This window comes from Bombina bombina, chromosome 1 (assembly GCF_027579735.1).
Source record: "Bombina bombina isolate aBomBom1 chromosome 1, aBomBom1.pri, whole genome shotgun sequence".
NCBI classification, from domain to species: Eukaryota; Metazoa; Chordata; class Amphibia; order Anura; family Bombinatoridae; genus Bombina; species Bombina bombina.
In genome coordinates this window covers 1,140,387,237-1,140,411,073 of record NC_069499.1, presented here as the reverse complement: position 1 = coordinate 1,140,411,073, position 23,837 = coordinate 1,140,387,237, and the positions used below count along the sequence as shown (strand labels likewise).

Below are 23,837 nucleotides of genomic sequence, written 5' to 3'. Positions count from 1 at the left end.
AACGCTCTGATGGCTTGGCCCCTCCTGGGTTCGTCCCAGTTCAGATTTTCAGATTCCAGTCGGACAACATTACCTCGGTGGCTTACATCAACCATCGGGGGGAACGAGAAGCTCCCTAGCCATAAGGTAAGTATCTCGGATTCTAGAGTGGGCGGAGACCCACAACTGCTCGCTGTCAGCGATCCACATCCCGGGTGTTGACAACTGGAAAGCGGATTTTCTCAGCAGACAATCGTTTCATCTGGGGGAAAGGTCTCTTCACCCCAAAGTGTTTGCGGAGATTTGCAACAGATGGGGGACTCCGGAGATAGATCTCATGGCGTCCAGACTCAACTTCAAGCTACCCAGATTACGGGTCGCGGCCCAGGGATCCCCAGGCAGAACTGATAGATGCCTTAGCAGTGCCTTGGGGATTCAACCTAGTGTACATATTTCCACCGTTACCACTTCTACCTCGAGTAGTGGCCCGCATCAAGCAGGAGCGAGCATCAACTATTCTGATTGCTCCATCGTGGCCGCGGAGGATGTTGTTTGTATATCTGGTGGGGATGTCATCGTCTCCTCCATGGAGGTTGCCCTGTCGCAGGGATCTGCGGGTACAGGGCCCCTTTGTGCATCAAAATCTAGATTCTCTGAGGCTGACTGCATGGAGATTGAACACTTAGTCTTAGCCAGGAGAGGGTTTTCTGAGAGTGTGGTTGATACTCTCATTCAAGCCAGGAAGCCGGTCACCCGACGCATCCATCATAAGGTGTGGAGGACCTACTTACTCTGGTGTGAGACTTGTGGATATTCCTGACATAAGGTCAGAGTATCCAGGATGCTTTCCTTCCTCCAGAACGGTTTGGAGAAGGGACTTGCCGCCAGTTCCTTAAAGGGACAGATTTCGGTTGTATCTGTTTTGCTACACAAAAAGCTTGCTCAGCTTCCTGATATACAGTCTTTTGTTCAAGCTCTATCCAGGATCAGGCCTGTATTTCAACATTCTGCCCTCCTTAGGGTTTTGCAGAGGGCTCTGAGCCTATGCATTCTCTTGACATTAAGATACTGTCTTGGAAGGTTCTTTTTCTACTGGCTATTGCTTCGGCACGCAGAGACTCTGAGTTGGCGGCCTTTCAATGTGAGCCTCCTTACCTGGATTTTCATGCCGATAAGGCTGTCCTTCACACTGGGTTGGGATTTCTCCCTAAGGTTGTGTCTGATCTCAGCATTTATCAGGAGATTGTAGTTCCTTCCTTGTGTCCTAACCCTTCTTCTTCGAAGGAATTTCATAACTTGTATGTGGTTCGAGCTTTGAAATTTTATCTTCAGGCTACGAAGGATTTCAGACAGACTTCAGCATTGTTTGTTGTCTATTCGGGGAAGCGCAAAGGGCAGAAGGCTTCTTCCACTTCCCTTTCTTCTTGCTTATGAGACAGCGGGACATAAGCCTCTTCAGAGGATTATGGCTCACTCCACTAGAGCTGTGGCTTCTTCTTGGGTCTTCAAGAATGAGGCCTCTATGGAACAGATTTGTAAGGTGACTACCTGGTCCTCGTTACATACTTTTTCAAAGTTTTACAAATATGACATTTTTGCTTTGGCTGAAGCAGCGTTTGGGAGAAAGGTTTTGTGGGCTGTGGTGCCCTCAGACTATGGCCCGCCTTTTTTCTTTTTACCCTCCTCTTTTCATTCAGTGTCCTCTAGAGCTTGGGTATTTGTTTCCCACAAGTGATGAATGAAGCCGTGGACTCTTCTCATATTAAGATGGAAAACATAAATTATGCTTACCTGATAATTTCATTTCCATCTGTACAAGGAGAGTCCATGGCTCCCGCCCAGTTCTCCGTTGGGCGGACCTAAATTTCTTTTATATTTCTTCTGACACAATTTATACCCTGATATTTCTCCTACTGTTCCTTTTTCCCTCTGCAGAATGACTGGGGGATGAGGGGAGTGGGGGAGGTATTTACGCCTTTGGCTGGGGTGTCTTTGTCTCCTCCTGGTGGCCAGTTTCTGTATGAATGAATGAAGTGATGAATGAAGCCGTGGACTCTCCTCGTACAGATGTAAATTAAATTATCAGGTAAGCATAATTTATGTTTTTCTCCATTTCTCTTCGGTCGATACTTAGCAGTTTAACTGTGGTGCTCTTTGCCTCCTCCTGCTGGCCAGGAGTGATATTCCCAACAGTAATTACTCAAGCCATGGACTCACCATATCCGGAAAGAAAGAAATGTATCAGGTAAGCATAAATTTTGTTATTTTACCCAGAAAACAGGGTGTCTTGCTTAGGGGCGTATACTGCATTTTAGTATGAGAAGGAGATACATACATTACTAAAGTGCACAATGAAAACTGTAATTTAAAAAAATCCTACAAAACGGGTTATTGAACTATTCATACAAAAATACACTGGAAATAATTGTATTGCATCAAAAATCATAACAAAATTGTTCACCAAAAATCTTTTTTTTATCAAAAACTTAAATTTGTATTTAAATTACACAGGAATAAATCGTATTAAATATGCACAGCGTAAATCCTAAACCAAGCACACTGGATGTGCAAATAACACATAGACATTTGTATATATAAGTACAAAATACAAAGCGTAATTGTTTTGTATTGTAAAATGGGTTAAACATGTGGCTAAACATGTATAAATTTGTCTTTCAAACCCTAACGTAATACTGTAAATATTTTTGCCCTATAGGTCTCACTCAGCCAGATTATGAGTTCGCCGTTATGAGTGAAAAAGCATCATTATGGCCCATAATGATACTTTTTTCCTACCGCTGCTATCAGAATAGGTGTACCGCACACTTTTTTGGCCGTCACACAACGTCAGTACCGCACTTTTAAAAAAGTCCTTTTTCAATGGGACTTCCATAGCGCCGGTATTACAAGTTTTGCTGTGAGGCCAAAAAGTGAGCGGTACAGCCTAAAATCCGTACCGCCATCTAAAGTCATTAGTTATGAGTTTTACGTACAAAGCTGTAACATAAAAGTCATAACTAAACTGTCACAAAGTACACTAGCACCCATAAACTACCTATTAACCCCTAAACCGACGCCCTCTCACATCACAAACACTATAATAAAATTATTAACCCCTAATCTGCCGCTCTGGATATCGCCGCCACTTAAAAAAATGTATTAACCATTATTCCGCCGCTCCCCGACATTGTCACCACTATAATAAAAATATTAACCCCTAAACCGCTGCCATCCCACATCAAAAACACTATTTAAATATAATTAACCCATAATCTGCTGTCCGCCCACTCCGCCGATATAATAAACCTATTAACCCCTAAACCTAACCCTAACACCCCCTAACTTAAATATAATTAAAATAAATCTAAATAAAACCTACTATTATTACCTAAATAATTCCTATTTAAAACTAAATACTTACCTATAAAATAAAACCTAAGCTAGCTACAATATTACTAATAGTTACATTGTAGCTATCTTAGGTTTTTATCTAAATTACAAAAAAAATAAACACTAAATTACAAAAAATAAAAAAAGAAATTATCAAAAATAAAAACAAATTACTCCTAATCTAATAGCCCTATCAAAATAAAAAAGTCCCCTCAAAATAAAAAAAAACACCTAGCCTACACTAAACTGCCAATGGCCCTTAAAAGGGCCTTTTGCGGGGCATTGCCCCAAAGAAATCAGCTCTTTTACCTGTAATTTTTTTTTAAATAACCCCCCAACAGTAAAAACCCACCACCCACACAACCAAACCCTCCCAAATAAAACCCTATCTAAATAAACCTAAGCTCCCCATTGCCCTGAAAAGGGCATTTGGATGGGCATTGCCCTTAAAAGGGCATTTAGCTCTTTTACATTGCCCAAAACCCTAAGCTAAAAATAAAACCCACTAACACTAACCCCCGACGATCCACTTACAGTTTTTGAAGACCGGACATCCATCCTCATCCAGACAGCAGAAGTCTTCATCCAAGCGGGCAGAAGTCCCTCTCGAAGCCGGCAGAAGTCTTCATCCAATCGGGCAGAAGTCTTCATCCAGACAGCATCTTCTATCTTCATCCATCCTGCGCGGAGCGGGTCCATCTTCAAGACATTCGGCGCGGCGCATCCTCTTCTTACGATGGTTGCTGAAGAATAAAGTTTCCCTTTAAATGACGTCATCCAAGATTGCATCCCTTACATTCCGATTGGCTGATAGAATACTATCAGCTAATAGGAATTAAAGGGATAGTAAACCCAAAAACTTTTTAAATCTTTATTAAAACTTCATTATGTATGTGAAATATTTCAAATAAGTACCTGTTAAATGTTTTCACTCGTTTTCTAGTTATTCTTCATCAAATATCTTTATATTGCCAAGCCCATTTTTATCACATTATGTGGACCCTATAATGATGTTCTACCTAGGTAGAAACATCATGGCGGTCTGCATGCGCATATAATTATTTTAATAGTAAGGCATGTGCATTTTGGCCCCTCAGTCCTAGCGTGACCATCACTATTCTGGCACAAGAAGCAGGGCGGACTTCATGATAGTGACATCAACGTTGGTGGGACTGGCGCACCAGAGCTCTGAAGATTCACGGAACACAAGCATGAGGAATCATCTGTTACTTTGCTAGAGGTAAGTATAATAAGTACCCCTAGGCTAACGAGCAAGTTGATTTGATCTTAGTAAAAGGACGTTACCCCTAGACTAACTATCATTTTTATAACCCCTAGAAAAACGAGCATGTTTTTTTCTTATGATAAGGCAGTGACTTATGATAAGAGTGACTAACCAGCAATTATTTTTAACCCCTAGACTAACGAGCAAGTTGTTTTGTTCTTACAACACTCAGATTAATCGCAGGAGCTGCAAAGATTAAAAGCAATAGCAAATTCAGATGTTAATAATTAACTTTAGTCGCATCCGAATTTGCTATTGCTTTTAATCTTTGCAGCTCCTGCGATTAATCTGAGTGTTGTAAGAACAAAACAACTTGCTCGTTAGTCTAGGGGTTAAAAATAATTGCTGGTTAGTCACTCTTATCATAAGTCACTGCCTTATCATAAGAAAAAAACATGCTCATTTTTCTAGAGGTTAAAAAAATGATAGTTAGTCTAGGGGTTAACATCCTTTTACTAAGATCAAATCAACTTGCTCGTTAGCCTAGGGGTACTTATTATACTTACCTCTAGCAAAGTAACACAGATGATTCCTCATACTTGTGTTCCGTGAATCTTCAGCGCTCTGGTGCGCCACTCCCACCAACGTTGACGTCACTATCATGAAGTCCGCCCTGCTTCCTGTGCCAGAATAGTGATGGTCACGCTAGGACTGAGGGGCCAAAATGCGCATGCGTTACTATTAAAGATATTTGATGAAGAATAATTCGAAAACGAGTGAAAAAAATTAACAGGTACTTATTTGAAATATTTCACATACATAATGAAGTTTTAATAAAGATTTAAAAAGTTTTTGGGTTTACTATCCCTTTAAGGGGGGGAAATCCTATTGGCTGTTGCAATCAGCCAATAGGATTGAGCTTTCATCCTATTGGCTGATCCAGTCAACCAATAGGATTAAGTTCGCATTCTATTGGCTGATTGGAATAGCTCCTCCGTTCCCTAACCTGCTGTATGAGCGTGGCATACCTGTATACTAGAATCACTTTATGTTCTGCTAGAAAAATGACATGTCCATATGGATTCTTTTTTTCTTAAGACCCAGTTGAACAATGCAAAACAAAAAAGTGTCACAAAACACATCATAAATATATTTAAAAGTACAGTTACACTCATAATAACACCATCTAATTAAAATTATTTAAAAAAATATTGCACACAAAAGTTATCAAAGATAAGTCTTAGGTGTTAGAAAAAAAAGGCAGACAAAAGGCTTTAACATAGAGACACATACATATACATATCTAAAGATGTATATGTGTATCTGATATCTATCTGTCTATCTATCTGTCTATCTATCTATATATGTGTGTGTGTGTTTATATGTGTGTACATATATGTATTTATGTATTTACACAAATATATACGTATATAAACACATAAATACATATGTAGACATATATAAATGCATTAGAGCCCTTAACAGTTAAGTAGCTGAAAACATGTAAAAACATTTTTATGCAATGTTAATATTTAATAAAGTGTTTAACTGTGTTTGTACTGTAAATGTTTCACATTCCTATGTTCTACACATAGGACAATATGTTCTATGTATTTTTAAATATATATTCAAATATATATAAAAAATCCACAAAGAAGGATAAGCACAGTCTTACAAATTTATGCAACTGCCAGGGTGCACTTTATCCAAAATTCAAAGTCTCATAAAAAAATATTGATATTGAATACCAGAAATAAAAGTTACTTTTTACGAAGACCAAAAAAAACTTGATATATATGAGGCTTGAGAAAGGGCACAAGCCCGAAACGTCACCTGTATGTTCACTGCTTGTAATTAAAATTATTAAAATACAACTGGAGTGCTGCAGTCATTTCTACATTTGAGATATATATATATATATATATATATATATATATATATATATATATATATATATATATATATATATATAATATAGGTATAGATCTATATTTTTTTTTAAAAAAACATTAGATACATAGAAAAATGAATGAATAGAACATATTATGCTATGTGAAGAACATTGGAATGTGATCTGCGTGCGAATAGGGTGTTAGTTTCTCCCCTGCCCACTTTTTGTGCTCCATTTATGTCTGGTAGAATATGTAAGTTCAGCTTTTTGCTTGCATAGGGTTAGTGCGCAAGTGAAAACGTTTAACTTGTAATACGAGCGCTACTTGACGCGTGCAAAAAGCTTAATTCTTGCAGAGTTAACGCGTAAATGGGAGCGATAGTTGCTGCTCCACTCGTAATCTGGCCCTAGGTGTTTTCTGAGAAGTCTAACTGGACATATATTGTTCAAAATGATTATGTGTGTGGAGGAGGGAGAAGTCCATGAATTTGTTAGACTTTATTTAAAATAGCAATCACTTTGTTACACATTATTTCTTTTTTTTTTAATTATTATTAAAGAAACACAAGTACAATTTGACAATGGTGTGCGTATACAGATCAAAATTATAGACAATTCACAATGTGATTTTGAAATAAGCATTACATATATCAGTAGCCACTGTACAGTTGTTGCCGTGGGCTTCAAATAAGGCTGCAGACTGTCTTTCTATGCTCTATGTACACCAATCACCATAGCCCGTTGCTAATACCCAAAATAGAGAAGTTCTTGTAAGAAGAGCCTTAGGAAGTCAGTCAGATATCAGTGCATGTACAACCCGTGTGCCTTATTATTTTATTTTTTATAATAAACAAAACACCTTAACCAAACAAAAATATACAAACTAAACACCTTCCCAATTTCAGAGGTATGACATCCCAATTATGTATATAGGAAAAGGACAATATATATGCCACCCGGTATTGCAAGATAAACAACCTTATGCCTTTAACTCAGGGGTGTCCAAACTTTGCTCTCCAGAGGTTTTGGAACTACATTTCCCATGATGCTCAGCTAGATAAAATGCTGGCTGAGCATCATCGGAAATGTAGTTCCAAAACCTCTGGAGAGCAAAGTTTGGACACCCCTGCGTTTAACTGAACAATGAACCTGTCGACACTGAGTTAGTATGAGTGCTATCGAAGGGGTATTAATGAACTATACTACCCGGTAGTGTGACTTTAATAAATAGTGTTCTAGCAGTTAACTGAGGAGATATAACTTTGTATGACATGTGAGAGCCCAATTTATTTAGCATGAAATAACCTATTTGAATTAGTGTTTAAATGGGCACTTGTAAAGACATTTGATTTCCAAGATATGCCTAAAGATAAGAGACCACGTTATTGGGGATAACCAGGCCACATATGAGTTAACCATATTAAAATGTTAACAGGGTGATGGGACTTATTGAGAATAACTGGCAGAATCTATTAATATCTAAGAGAGTCAGAACATCAGAGTGAGAAAAAACTGCATTTTGGAAACAGATGAAACTCTCCCTCCCACTCGCTACCACCGGGTGGCTGACAGAGCACCATAACCTATAGACACTAAAATAGAAACCTCTAGTCTGCAGAAATACATGTTGGTCGGCTGATTCTGCCTGTAGTAAATATAGTATTGCGGGTGTGCGTGATTACAAGTCTCCTGTTGCCTTACATACATTAGCCATTGGGAAGCAAATAATAAAAAATTTAAAAATAATAACAATAGTAAAACTAAAACATATATGCAACAACAACACACAGTTATATACTGGTTGGAGTTAAACAAATATATGCGGTTGATCAAAGATGCAGGATATTTTACAGTTGAGTGTAAACTAGGCGGCATGTACATAAACAAAGATAAAATAAAATAGGTAACTACAGCACAGACATCTATCCGCTGCATAGAAAAGGGATGAGGACGTAACTCCTTAGCGCCATGCTGCAGATTGTAAGAGCAGTAGACATAATTCATCACACTCCCACTCGACCACGCTGAGGCTGAGCTTTGAAAGTACGTATTAGGTTGTCCCCCCTCTTCCGACAACCCATGCTGGTAACCTGCGCCATGGAACTCCGGATCGATATTAGGCTGTGACAGTCTTGCGGTATCCAAATATACAATTTTTATATATTTTTACATATATATATATTTTTCTCACCATTGTATTTTTCTCATCACCATTTTAAATAATTTTGTGGTGCACGTGCACAGTTCTACGAATTTGTTGAATTTTTTGCATATTTTTCATCATATTTTTTCATCTTCACATCCATACCATTTCACCAATACAACATTGTTTATCAACTTATAACCATCTCTGTAGACTCATTGGGATTTGTTTCAACCATTTATCCTTATCATTGGATTATACATTTACTTTCATCATTCAATTGTTCTTATCATTGGATTGTACATTTACTTTGATTATTCCACTGTTTTACATTTTTACATTGTTGTCAATAATAAGTGACACCTTGCATTCATCCTGATAGGGGTCCTTTTGTGCCAGACCCTATTGTACTACCAGACGTATGCTTAGATTTTAAATTTATTTTTAGCATCATGGATCCATGAATAGTTTTAATAATATTTTATTATTTCTTGTTAATAAATTGTCAATTTTATTTATGTGTATTATCAGACATTTTTGTGCAATATAAACACAATGTCACTGTCCTAAACAGACAGTTACATCCAATTCCTTGGCCATAGGCGCTGTACACACTTCTCACATATTCATTGTTATCTCAGGGCTAGTTAGGAAGCCTTTTGTGCACAGCTAGAGGAACACATCTTAGCGCTTAGTCACCATTCATATTTGGTATCCAAATGTCCGTATGGCGCCAAGCGAGGTTCAAATCTCCTGTTTTCCACATGTGCGCTGCCTTGCTGTGCATGTCATGAGCTGCATGAAAGTTCTCCCTCAGCATTAATCCCGATCCACGGCGGGAGCAATCTTCCAGCAAGGAGGATATACTGGAGTCGACAAACTGCCTTGGACCGTTTCCTGAGTCAAGCCCTGTGCTATCCAGCCATGCTGTGTCCACAGAAGGATGGTGCCAAGCTAGGTTGAGTGTCCACATTGCCATGTACAGGGTCAAGGGTTAACGGTAAGTGTGGTCCCTGAAGGGAACGGATCTCTTCATGAAGTGTCTGACAGTACCTCATGAGATTCTCCAGATGCGGTAAGAATGTCGCTTTCAGTTCAGCAATGAGAGAGTCCATCTTGGAGGGCCAAAGACGCTGTGACTGTGTCCCCCAATTATCTTTCAATATGCCTTCTGGGGAAGAGAAGATGTCTGGTTCTCTATCCACAATAATTCTCGGGCACAGAAAGATGTCAAGAGAAGCGTGGATGGCTTTAGATTAGGCTGCAGAACGATTTTTCCTGAGAGTGTATCAGAGCTTCAGTACCCTGCTGCCATCTTGATGTACCGCCCACCGGAAGTCTTGTTACACATTATTTCTATGAAATCATTAAATATACAATTGCATCACCCTAGAAATCCCTAGTAAAATGAGGGTAAGGAAAATTTATTTATCTCACTTTTCTGGGTCTATTATGTCATGCTTTGGTATCTCCCACCACATCATTTTGTTTTAATTATGTATATTTATTATCTCTTGTGTTCTGTTGTTTTTTCGTATAGCTTGGCTTGTATACATGTAAACCTGATAAGAGGTAATATTATAAGGAGCCAAAACGTTCTCCCTCACCAAGTAGGTTAGGAATGGTAATTGATTTACATTTTCTGTATAATCCTTCCCTCACATCTACATAATCATCTACAAAATTGCTTTAATAACTCCCTCTGCAGGGCTTATTGGAGTCAACCTTTGGCCAAAGAATCCAGCACCCCGTTATGTGCTGTGCCCTCGCTCTGTATTCTTTGAGTTCATACCAGTAGGAGCCAAAGAAGATGAAAAGCAAGAGACATTTTTACTGAAAGATGTGATTGAGGGTGAAGCCTATGAGTTGGTTATAACAAACAATGATGGATTCATTAGGTGAGTACACACTCATATTGTTAAGGTTATGTAGCAAAAATAAGCCATGTAGGAAAGAAAAAAAAAAGCAAGACAGCATAGCTTATATGTTATTATATACAAGATATACCTTATAGATGGGTAGAAATAATACCACTGAGAATATTTTGTATAGTGCATGAGATCTGTAGTAGGAGATCTCACCTTGGCATGATGGGCAAGGTCCATTACTTTCTGACACAGCCACACAAGGGGGCTAGGGTCTTTACAGGAAGGCATGTATTGCATGATGTCCTAAATCTTCTAGTGTAACCTGAGCTTGCTTACTGTTAAGTGAATGTTAGAGAAACAGGAAGTCAGTTTCTTGCCCATTCTTAGAAGAGGCAGAATGCAACTTAAGCATGTCAGCTCCCTTATATTACAATAGGCTACATGCTCAGTGACTACACTTAGGAGTTCTAAGTGCTCATTTTCCAAGAAAACAAGTAAGTTGTTTTTAACACAATTTGATTCTATTTATGTTTACTTTTAATGAACATATATTTTTACTAGGAGCACTGTTTCATATCCATTTAACAAAGGCCCTCTGCACTAATAATGTTGGGAAAGATGTGCTGTGTGTATTGGGCAAATGTATGGTGGAAACTTTGTACAGCCTCCTAAAGCTTCTTCTTCTAATTGTGTCTTTAAAAAAAAGTGCAATTTGAATTTGAGGGTGAAATACTGAACTCCGAAACACCTGTTTACTGCTCTTTGAGAGTTTATTCCACACCTTAGTATAGATTTAACTAAATAAGTCGGCCTCTTTCCATTTTTCAATGCTTTTAATAGAATTTATATAGAAGAGTTTGTTTAAAGGGACATTAAACTGCTGGATACAACTACAGTTGGACGGTTACTACTCACCATGCAAATGTTTTTCCTTCTGTACCTCCAGCTCTCTTTAAATCTTTACTCTTATTTAACCCCTTACAGAAGCCAGTTGGCAAAGCTCTGCATCTTTACATTAGGCGCCGCCATCTGGTAGTTCACTATTGTTGCATCATGTGATAGAAACTGCTTTCATAGATCAGTGATGTTACTGGCTTTTTGACAGCTCTACCTTTCTTACACTTTAGATTATCTCACACAATAAAAAGCAGAAGCTTTACATATTTCCATTTTTTAACACAGTTTAAATGTCACAGAACAAATATTAAAAAAAAAACACTTGGGAATAATATAGAGACATGCAGCCACTGAAAAATCTGTACAGCTCTTTCTCTGTATTGTGCATTGAAGAAGGCAACCAAATCACAGATCAGTGAATGCACACTGCTCCTCCCACTGGCCCTGATGTTCAAAACCTCTCCACTCAGGTGAGATATTCTAAAATGATCCTCCAGCACTGCGAGATTCCTAGTGAAATATTAAAAAGGCAGGTTTTGCTTTGCTTCTCTAAGGGATGCTCCCTGCATTTCTGCATGTGAAGGAGAGAGAAGCCCAGTGCAATATAGCACTAAATAACATGACAGTTCTGCTGCATTTACACTTTGTGCTTTCTATTTTGTATCACTTTACACGTCAGATTAAATGTTATTATTTTCTTCTTAAATGGAAAGCGTCCACAGCTGCATTCATTACTTTTGGGAAAATAAGAACCTGGTCACCCGGCGAAGGCAATGACACCCAAGCAAAAGGCTTAAATACTCCTCCCACTCCCCTCATCCCCCAGTCATTCTTTACCTTTCGTCCCAAGAGGATGGCAGAGAAGTGTTAACATTTTTAATTTTTGTTTTTGTCTCTTATGGAGGGTAGTACTCTTCGTCATGGGACAGGAGTTTTAAGTAGTCCTGACAGTCTCTCAGTGAGGGCTTGGATGAAAGTTAGAGTCCGGATATGCAGAGAGTTTCTTTATGCAAAACTATCCCGACTCATATTAACAGCTCCTCAAGCAATCAACGTTGTCGAACTTCGCTTCGCTGCCTGCTTTCTTCTCTCAAGTCCATGGCGGAGGCGATGCTACTATACGTCACACTTGAAGGGCCGTGTTCCTGTTCCACGGCGTAGATTCTGGTAAGATCGTTTCATTTTACTTTATTCATCATAACTTATACAGAAGGGTCTCAATGAGTCTCTTTTAGTATCTTGGAATTGAGGGTTAATATCTCCTGAGGGGGGTTATTGAACAGGGGGGGGGGGTTATAATCATGTTAATGTGATTCAACCTGCTTATGTGTGATGTTTACTGGGCTTGTGGTTGGAACATTTAGGCCTTTGGAAGTGACACAGCCTTTTGGTTGGGCGCACTTTTTTTGGACTGTACGGTTTACCTTGTGTTCAGGCGTGGCTACGTTCCGTTTTTTCCATTTCCACATTCCCGACCGCGTGGCGAAGGAAATTTTCTAGTCCACAGGATTCTGGTCATAGGAGGTGGTGAGTGCCCCAGCCACTGTGGGTGTCAGGTGCCATTTTTTTTTTACTAATTAAGTCCATATTTACATATCCTCTATCCAGTTATGGAGGATTCTGATGCTGAGACTGTGTTAATTTCAGATTCATTTACGGATGATTCTGATACTGAGACTATTTTGATTTCAGATTCTGTGTCCAGTGATGAATCCGTAGTGGCCTCGTTGACTCCTGTCAACCAGTTTTGTTCCGTATGCCATTTCAGAGCGCCTGGTTCCTCGGGCTTGGGGAATCAGGGGAATGCTGAGCCATCCGCCTCTGGGGGTCCTTTCCTCCAAGAGTGGTGAGTTCCCTAACAAATCATACTTTCTCTTGTAAGGTGTATCCAGTCCACGGGTTCATCCATTACTTGTGGGATATTCTCCTTCCCAACAGGAATCTGCAAGAGGACACCCACAGCAGAGCTGTCTATATAGCTCCTCCCCTAACTGCCACCCCCAGTCATTCTCTTGCAGCTCTTGACAAGATAGGAAGTATCAAGAGATATGTGGTGTCTTAGTGTAGTTTTACCTTCAATCAAAAGTTTGTTATTTTTAAACGGTACCAGCGTTGTACTGTTTTACTCTCAGGCAGAAATTAGAAGAAGAGTTCTGCCTGGAGGTTGATGATCTTAGCGGTTTGTAACTAAGGTCCATTGCGGTTCTCACACATAACTGAAGAGTATGGGACAACTTCAGTTGGGGGAACGGTCTGCAGATTACCTGCTTTGAGGTATGTTCAGTATATTTATTTCTAGAGAGATGAATGAGTTCTATAAAATGCTGACAGAGCCTTGTGTATTTGAGGAAAGCCTGATGCAGTGATTTAACAGCGACTGGGATCATGCTTACAAAACAGGGTAATACCCTTATTACTTAGTGACAGTTAAACGTTCACATGAATTCAAAAATAGGACGTTTTTTCTCTGAGGGAGATAACTCTTTATTTGGGGCCTAGTTTCCACATGGCTAATCAGATACTCCTAGGAGTATTTTCTTAAGGCCCCTCTGGCATCCAGTACGTGGTGGGAGGGGCCTATTTTAGCGCTCTAAATGCGCAGTTTTAATTCAGACTGAGACATCCAGCTTCCTTAGAGGAGTCCTCTGGCACCTGAGGACCATTATAAGGGGTTTATTTCTGCACAAAATCGTACTTGAGGGCAGGTAGGAGCCTCAGCAGAGCTGTGGCAGGGTGCTTAACTGCCTTGTAACGTTTTTTAACGTTTTTAAATCCGGTTTGGGGCCTAAGGGGTTAATCATCCATTTGCAAGTGGGTGCAATGTTGCTTTAGTCCCTTACACACACTGTAAAAATTTCAAAGACTTTACTATATTTTTACACTGTTTTACAGTTTAAGTGTTAGTTTTTTTCTCTTAAAGGCACAGTAACGTTTTTGTTTAATTGCTGTTTCACCTTTATTAAAGTGTTTTCCAAGCTTGCTTGTCTCATTACTAGTCTGTTAAACATGTCTGACATAGAGGAAACTCATTTTTCAATATGTTTAGAAGCCATGGTGGAACCCCCTCTTAGAATGTGTACCAAATGTACTGAAATTTCTATAAACTATAAAGACCATATTATGGCACTTAAAGATTTATCTCCAGGGGATTCTCTGACTGAAAAAATGGAGATTATGCCATCTAGCTCTCCCCATGTGTCAGAACCTATAACTCCCGCTCAAGTGACGCCAAGTACATCTAGCGCGTCTAATTCTTTTACCTTACAGGACATGAATGCTACCCTCACAGAGGTATTTTCCAAACTGCCAGGGTTACAAGGAAAGCGAGACAGCTCTGGGGCTAGAACTAATACAGAGCTTTTTGACGCTTTAATGCCTGTGTCCGATATACCCTCACAATACTCAGAAGCCGAGGGAGGTGAGCTTCTATCTGTGGGTGACATTTCAGACTCAGGGAAGGCGTTGCTTCAGTCTGATTCTGAAATGACAGCGTTTAAATTTAAGCTTGAACACCTCCGCTTATTGCTTAGGGAGGTTTTAGCGACTCTGGATGATTGTGACCCCATTGTGGTTCCAGAGAAATTGTGTAAAATGGACAAATACTTTGCAGTGCCTGTTTACACTGATGTTTTCCAGTCCCTAAAAGGTTTTCGGAAATTATTACTAAGGAATGGGATAGACCAGGTGTGCCGTTCTCTCCCCCTCCTGCTTTCAAAAAGATGTTTCCCATAGATGCCGCCGTACGGGATTCGTTGCAGACGGTCCCTAAGGTGGAGGGAGCAGTCTCTACCCTAGCTAAGCGTACAACTATCCCCGTCGAGGACAGTTGTGCTTTCCTAGATCCTATGGATAAAAAATTGGAGGGTCTCCTTAAGAAAATTTTTATTCATCAAGGTTTTATTCTCCAGCAATATATAATACTCTTGAGTGTAATGTGCAATAATATAGTACAATCCAAAAATAAGTGAATTAAAACAATACAATCAAATTATTCAATCAATGCAATACTATCAAAGTTGGGTGGGTCTCACCATTTAAAAACCTAAAACTCAACTAGGCTGGTACCAGCTGTAATTCTATTAGCTTTGGGACACACTGGTCTATTCAAATAATAAACTTACATAATAATTGATATAAATCTAGTTATAAATTCATATCAAGTAACAAATTAGATAATAAACTTTTCCAATAATTGATATAAATCTAATTATAAATTCATATCAAATAACAAATTAAAAAACAATTAAAACATTTTAAATGATTGAATGAAATTATTGAATGAAATTATAAAAACAAGTAAGAAAAAATTGTCCAAAAAATATAGTCCAAAAAATATATCAAATCCTGATGAAATGTAAATGGTAGTTCCTTCCTTAAAAGTAAAAGTCCTTGAGTCTATTGAAGTCCAAAGTCCTAATCCTTTGATAGATGTGTATATATAAAAAACCTAGAAAAAAGGAAAAAAGTGCACTAAACAAAATGTGCTTACTGGGTATGGACTATTGGAAATAGTCTTACCGTTCAAAAAGCCCGGTCCTGGATATGATTAGCCTCTCAATCTTAATTTTCGGATAGTCGTCTACGCGTTTCGGCCCTCTCAATGGGGCCTTTTTCAAGACATGTGGAGGCTTAATCAATATTGACCTTTTATATATTTTTGTATTGGGCGTTTCACAAAATTGCGCCAAAAAATTGCGCCAAGGAAATCCCGCCGAAAATTGAGTCCGATATTGCCAGTTTGTTTGTTGCCACTCTGTCTCACTTCCGCTCAACAACCGGATGTCTGTTGTAGGTGCTTCCGGTTTTTTACCACTTCCGGTGTCGCGGAACGGGCAAAGAGGAACAACAAATTTTCGGCTAGACCGGATGTCAATATGTGCGGTTCTTCCGGTTTGAAGAAACCATTTTGGAAAAGGGCAAATTTTGTCTGATATCGGGCTAATATATCTAGGACTTACAATGTTTATCATGTATATTTATTTCCATGACAATATAACCCTATTTTATGTTGTATTATTCAAATCTCATATATAATAAACTTAAATACCAATTGAAATAAAATCGTTGTTATATAAAATTCATAAGTGGAGTGAGTATTTGAAAATTAAAAAATAATAAATAAATAAAGTTTGCAAAATTATATATATAAAATATATATATAGAAAAATATAAAAAATATAAAAAATATATATAAAAAATATATATATATAAAAAAGATATTTAATATCTTGGAGGGATTAAAGATATTTTTTATTTTGTATTTAACTTTCAATGTGTTTTAATCTAGGTCTAAATTCATTATCTAATGATGGATTTGTGCATGATATTAGGTATTATCTAGACTGAATTCAATGCTGGATTTGTGCATTATACTTTCATTAGATATTGTTTACTACCTTTATTTGGCTAATTAACAATATCTTTTTCTTTGAGAAGATACTGAGACATATTACTCAATATGGATTACTTTTGATAAACTCCAATTAGCTTAAACAGTTTACAAATGAGGTTCACAAAATTTCTTAATCTAATGTTAGACATCTTTTCTTTACTGTTGAATAATCAGATGAATTTTATACTGAGACCTATAAGTATTTTTCAGATCTTAAAGAGAATGCTAGGACCTATAGATTTCTTTGGATTGCCCTATGTGGGTTATTTTTGTGGGATTCAAATTAAGTTTAAACTGAGGTTCAAGAAATGAATGAGAAAGATTGATTTGTTTATCAGAAGAGGTGGACGATCTCAAAGTCAGCATTGAGACCTTTTGGATGGATACAGTCCAGGTTAAAGATCCATTTTGATTCTATTTTCAATAATTTTGATTCCATATCCCCTCCTCTCCAATCTTTATTCACTTTACATATTCCCATATATTTCAAGCTCTTATCACTTCCATCATGTACTTCTTTGAAGTGTTTATAGAGTGGTAAATCAACCTTCTTCCATTTAATCTGTAGCAGATGTTCTCGGATTCGGTCTCTCAGTTTTCTAGATGTCTGGCCCACATATTGCAGGCCACATCCACACTCGACCAAATAAACTACAGAATGGTCAGTACATCTTATAGTTTGTTTAATGTGAAAGACTTCATTTGAAACTTTAGACTTGATCGTGCTGGTTTTTATTCCATGTGAGCATGCTTTACAAAAATGGCATGGATAGAAACCGCATAGTTTTTTGCCCATAATGTCTAAGGAATTTTTAGCTTTATTTTCTTTGGGTATACTTGGAGCCAGAATGGATTTTAGATTATTGGCCTTTCTATAGACAAAATTGGGTTGTACTGTTAGATGTTCGCCTATAATATCATCATTTCTGAGTATATGCCAGTGTCTCTTGATTATATCTTCAATTACCTTTTTCCTTTCACCATATTGGGTTATAAAAGGAATTTTTAGGCCTTCAAACTTGTCTTTAGTTGGTCTCACTTTGTATGTGAGAAGAGAATCTCTTTTTATGTTGTTCACTTCTGTGATGGTATTATCCACAAGGGATTCATCATATCCTCTTTCCAAGAATCTGGTTTTTAGCATTGATGATTGCTTGGTCCACATTTCTTCACTTGAACAATTTTTTCGGATTCGTAACAATTGTCCTTTCGGGATATTCGATATCCATTTCTTATGATGGCAGCTTGTGTGATGGATATAATTGTTCGAATCTACTTCCTTGAAGTGGGTGGATGTTACAATTCTTCCCTTTATCACTTTTATGTCCAGATCTAGAAAGGTGATGTGATCCTTGCTGATGGTATTAGTAAATCTTAAATTGGACTGGTTCAGATTCATAACTTCTAGTGTGTGTCTTAGATCTTCTTCACTCCCCTTCCAGATGATTAGGAGGTCATCTATATACCTTTTATATAGGACCAGGTCCGCGCCCGCCGGACAGGAATCCCAGAAAATAGCTTCCCATTTTCCCATATAGAGATTGGCGTAACTAGGCGCGAACCTGGTCCCCATGGCTGTCCCACACACTTGTCGATAGAACACATTATCACAATAAAAATAGTTGTGTTGAAGGATATATTCAATTCCGTCCAGTATGAACCTCTTTTGGGTTTGTGGCATACTGTCATCTTTATCTAAGAAGTGACTAATGGACTCTAATCCCTTCTCATGTGGGATTGAGGTGTATAGTGATGTTACATCACTAGTGATTAAGATGTAGCTTTCATCCCATTCCATGTCATTAAGAATATTCAATACTTCGGTGGAGTCCCTTAGATATGATGGTAATGATCTAACGTATGGTTGAAGTTTTTTATCTATATATTCAGATAAATTGCTCGACACCGATCCTATGCCTGATATTATTGGCCGTCCGGGTGGGTTGGCTAAGTTCTTATGAATTTTAGGCAGGTGATATAGTACTGGGATCTTAGGATGTTTCACGCTTAAATAACGGAATTCATTATTGTTGAGGATACCCAATTCGTTAGCTTCAGTGAGTAGATCATCTTCACTAAGAAACTAATCCTTAATTGGATTGTTATCTTCACTATTATATATTTTTTTCTTTATTTGAAATCAGTTTTTCATTTTTATGGTTATATTGACACTTATGTTTCACGACTCTATTTAAATTTATGAGCTGTACCAATCCATTTCTGGATTATATTCATGTAGTAGGAATTAAAGGGTTATTTTCCCTAGATTCTGTACTATAGTGAGTTTATTAGTTTGGTTCAACATTCTGATCTCATCATTTGTTAATTTTTGTTAATTTTTGTCAAATTTTGTCATTTTTTGTCAATTATTAAAGACTTGTATAAATATTTGATTTTAACATTTTGACTCCTGTGGTATATCTTAGCCAGTGGCGCTCCTATATATCCTAATCTATGTTCTGTTCTTTAGACCTATTTAGGGGGTCTTTATTATAGTGAGCAGATATCAGTCCTGGGCGCTGGTTACTTATTTTTATACAGAATTTTATTCTCCAGCCTCTTGCATGCATAGCCCCAGTTACTGCTGCAGCGGCTTTTTGGTTCGAGTCTCTTGAGGAGGCTCTGCAGGTGGAGACTCCGCTAGACGACATTCTAGACAGGATTAAAGCTCTTAAGTTAGCTAATTCCTTTATTTCTGACGCCGTTTTTCAGTTAACCAAACTAACGGCTAAGAATTCAGGTTTTGCCATTTTGGCGCGTAGGGCGCTATGGCTTAAGTCCTGGTCAGCAGACGTTACTTCAAAGTCTAAGCTTCTTAACATCCCCTTCAAGGGACAGACCCTATTCGGGCCCGGTCTGAAGGAGATCATTTCTGATATTACTGGAGGAAAAGGTCACGCCCTTCCTCAGGATAGGTCCAATAAGAGGACCAAACAGAATAATTTTCGTTCCTTTCGAAACTTCAAGAGAAACAGTTTCCTCTAATGCAAAACAAGATGGAAATTTCGCCCAGTCCAAGCCAGTCTGGAGACCTAACCAGGCTTGGAACAAGGGGAAGCAGGCCAAGAAACCTGCGGCTGCCTCTGAGACAGCATGAAGGAGTAGCCCCCGATCCGGGACCGGATCTAGTAGGGGGCAGACTTTCTCTCTTCGCCCAGGCTTGGGCAAGAGACGTCCAGGATCCCTGGGCGGTAGAGATTGTTTCCCAGGGATATCTTCTGGAATTCAAAGGTTTATCTCCAAAGGGGAGATTTCATCTCTCACAACTATCTGTAAACCAGATAAAAAGAGAGGCATTCTTATGTTGCGTTCAAGACCTACTGGTTATGGGAGTGATCCACCCAGTTACAAGAGAGGAACAGGGGCTGGGTTTTTATTCAAACCTGTTTATAGTTCCCAAAACAGAGGGAACTTTCAGACCTATCTTGGATCTCAAGATCCTAAACAAATTTCTCAGGGTCCCATCCTTCAAGATGGAGACAATCCGAACCATCCTCCCTATGATCCAGGAGGGTCAATATATGACTACCGTGTACTTAAAGGATGCTTATCTCCACATTCCGATTCACAGAGATCATCATCAGTTCCTCAGGTTCGCCTTCCTAGACAGGCATTACCAGTTTGTGGCTCTTCCCTTCGGGTTAGCCACGGCACCAAGAATCTTTACGAAGGTTCTAGGGTCCCTTCTGGCGGCTCTAAGGCCGCGGGGCATAGCGGTAGCCCCTTACCTAGACGACATTCTGATTCAGGCGTCGACTTTTCAAATCGCCAAGTCCCATACGGACATTGTTCTGGCCTTTCTGAGGTCTCACGGGTGGAAAGTGAACATAGAAAAGAGTTCTCTCTCTCCTCTCACAAGAGTTTCCTTCCTAGGAACTCTGATAGATTCAGTAGAAATGAAAAATTTTCTGACAGAAGTCAGGATATCAAAACTTCTAACTTCTTGCCGTGCTCTTCATTCCACTTCTCGGCCATCAGTGGCTCAGTGTATGGAAATGATCGGCCTAATGGTAGCGGCAATGGACATAGTTCCGTTTGCCCGCCTACATCTCAGATCACTGCAACTTTGCATGCTCAACCAGTGGAATGGGGACTACACAGATTTGTCTCCTCTGTTAAATCTGGATCAAGAGACCAGGGGATTCTCTTCTCTGGTGGTTATCTCGGGTCATCTTTCCAGGGGAATGAGTTTCCGCAGGCCAGAGTGGACTATAGTGACGACAGATGCATCCTTCTGGGCTGGGGCGCAGTCTGGAACTCCCTGAAGGCTCAGGGTTTGTGGACTCAGGAGGAAGCCCTCCTTCCGATAAACATTCTGGAACTAAGAGCGATATTCAATGCTCTTCAGGCTTGGCCTCAACTAGCTGCGGCCAAGTTCATCAGATTTCAGTCGGACAATATCACGACTGTAGCCTATATCAACCATCAGGGGGGAACAAGGAGTCCCCTGGCAATGATGGAGGTTTCCAAGATAATTCTATGGGCAGAGGTTCACTCTTGCCATCTCTCAGCTATTCATATCCCAGGAGTAGAGAATTGGGAGGCGGATTTTCTAAGTCGGCAGACTTTTCATTCGGGGGAGTGGGAGCTCCATCCTGAGGTATTTGCCCAGCTGATTCAACTTTGGGGCAAACCAGAACTGGATCTGATGGCGTCTCGTCAGAACGCCAAGCTTCCTTGTTACGGTTCCAGGTCAAGGGACCTCAGGCAGCGCTGATAGATGCTCTAGCAGTGCCCTGGTCCTTCAGCCTGGCGTATGTGTTTCCACCGTTTCCTCTCCTCCCTCGTCTGATTGCAAAGATCAAGCAGGAGAGAGCTTCAGTGATTTTGATAGCGCCTGTGTGGCCACACAGGACTTGGTATGCGGATCTGGTGGACATGTCATCCTCTCCACCATGGACTCTGGCGCTGAGGCAGGACCTTCTACTCCAAGGTCCATTCAAACATCCAAATCTAATTTCTCTGCGTCTGACTGCTTGGAGATTGAATGCTTGATTTTATCAAAACGTGGTTTCTCCGAGTAGGTCATTGATACCTTGATTCAGGCTCGAAAGCCTGTCACCAGGAAAATCTATCATAAGATATGGTGTAAATATCTTCATTGGTGTGAATCCAAGGGTTACTCGTGGAGTAAGGTCAGGATTCCTAGGATACTATCTTTTCTCCAAGAAGGATTGGAAAAGGGATTATCTGCTAGTTCCTTAAAGGGACAGATCTCTGCTCTGTCTATTCTTTTGCACAAGCGCCTGGCTGATGTTCCAGACGTTCAGGCGTTTTGTCAGGCTTTGGTTAGAATCAGGCCTGTGTTTAAACCTGTTGCTCCGCCATGGAGTTTAAATTTAGTTCTTAAAGTTCTTCAAGGGGTTTTGTTTGAACCCTTGCATTCCATAGATATCAAGCTTTTATCTTGGAAAGTTCTGTTTTTAGTAGCTATCTCTTCGGCTCGAAGAGTTTCAGAGTTATCTGCCTTGCAGTGTGATTGCCCTTATCTGATCTTCCATGCAGATAAGGTAGTTTTGCGTACCAAACCTGGGTTTCTTCCTAAGGTAGTATCTAATAGGAATATCAATCAGGAAATTGTTGTTCCGTCACTGTGTCCTAATTCTTCTTCAAAGAAGGAACGTCTGTTACACAATCTTGACGTGGTTCGTGCTTTAAAGTTTTATTTGCAAGCTACTAAGGATTTTCGTCAAACATCTGCATTGTTTGTCGTCTACTCTGGAAAGAGGAGAGGCCAAAAGCCTTCAGCAACTTCTCTTTCTTTTTGGCTGAGAAGCATAATCCGTTTAGCTTATGAGACTGCTGGCCAGCAGCCTCCTCAAAGAATTACAGCTCATTCTACTAGAGCGGTAGCTTCCACATGGGCTTTTAAACATGAGGCCTCTGTTGAACAGATTTGTAAGGCGGCGACTTGGTCTTAGCTTCATACTTTTTCTAAATTCTACAAATTTGATACTTTTGCTTCCTCGGAGGCTATTTTTGGGAGAAAGGTCTTGCAGGCAGTGGTGCCTTCCGTTTAAGTGCCTGCCTTGTCCCTCCCGTCATCCGTGTCCTAAAGCTTTGGTATTGGTATCCCACAAGTAATGGATGAACCCGTGGACTGGATACACCTTACAAGAGAAAACAAAATTTATGCTTACCTGATAAATTTCTTTCTCTTGTGGTGTATCCAGTCCACGGCCCGCCCTGTCACTTTAAGGCAGGTGTTTTTTATTTTTAAACTACAGTCACCACTGCACCCTATAGTTTCTCCTTTTTCTTGCTTGTCTTCGGTCGAATGACTGGGGGTGGCAGTTAGGGGAGGAGCTATATAGACAGCTCTGCTGTGGGTGTCCTCTTGCAGCTTCCTGTTGGGAAGGAGAATATCCCACAAGTAATGGATGAACCCGTGGACTGGATACACCACAAGAGAAAGAAATTTATCAGGTAAGCATAAATTTTGTTTCTGCACATGCGGGTAACCCAGTTTATGGTTCCTCCATGCAGGGTGGCGTGTTTCCCCCAGAAGTTGCAGCATGTTTTCTCTTCCACATAATGTTGGCGATTGTTCGTCTGGAGAGTCCAGACGTTTCTTTGAGAATGTGCTTGTGCCCTATTGTCCCAGGCCTTCCGCCTTGGGGAGGGCCTCTACAGTTCCCCGCGGGGGTATCTGTCCCTGAGTGTTGTGCCTTTCGTTACAGGATTGCGTGCCTTCGCGTGTTGCTTAGACATGTTTTTCAGTTATTGAATGTCCCTATCGTTACCAGTTACAGGGATTTTCAGTCTGATAATTTGAATGGTGCACCTCATTAGACATGTGGGGATGAAGTAATGTCCAGATTGTAATTTGTTTGAGATATTTCCCAGTTTTGTGAGATAAGGCTCCGTTTGTCTGGTCCTGCGGGTAGGCCTGTGTCTTTTTGGGTGTTAACCTCCGGGTTGCCTTATATTTTATTTATATCCAATGGGATGTCTTTTATTTGTTTTTGTTTCCTTCGGGAACCTTCTGGAATTGATACTCTTTATTACTTCTTCGGAAGTTGTTTGGGACTTGTTAATCCTATGTTAGAAAT

The 23,837-nt window shown here is 39.5% G+C and overlaps 1 protein-coding gene across 1 annotated transcript in view; it reads left to right on the top strand.

Moving 5' to 3' along the window:
- GHDC (GH3 domain containing) overlaps nt 1-23,837 on the top strand; it is a 390,939-nt gene that overhangs the window by 175,685 nt on the left and 191,417 nt on the right. The window contains exon 5 of the mRNA XM_053699058.1: nt 10,337-10,526. Coding sequence (XP_053555033.1) covers nt 10,337-10,526 — 190 coding nt within the window. The remainder of the gene's footprint in view (nt 1-10,336; nt 10,527-23,837) is intronic.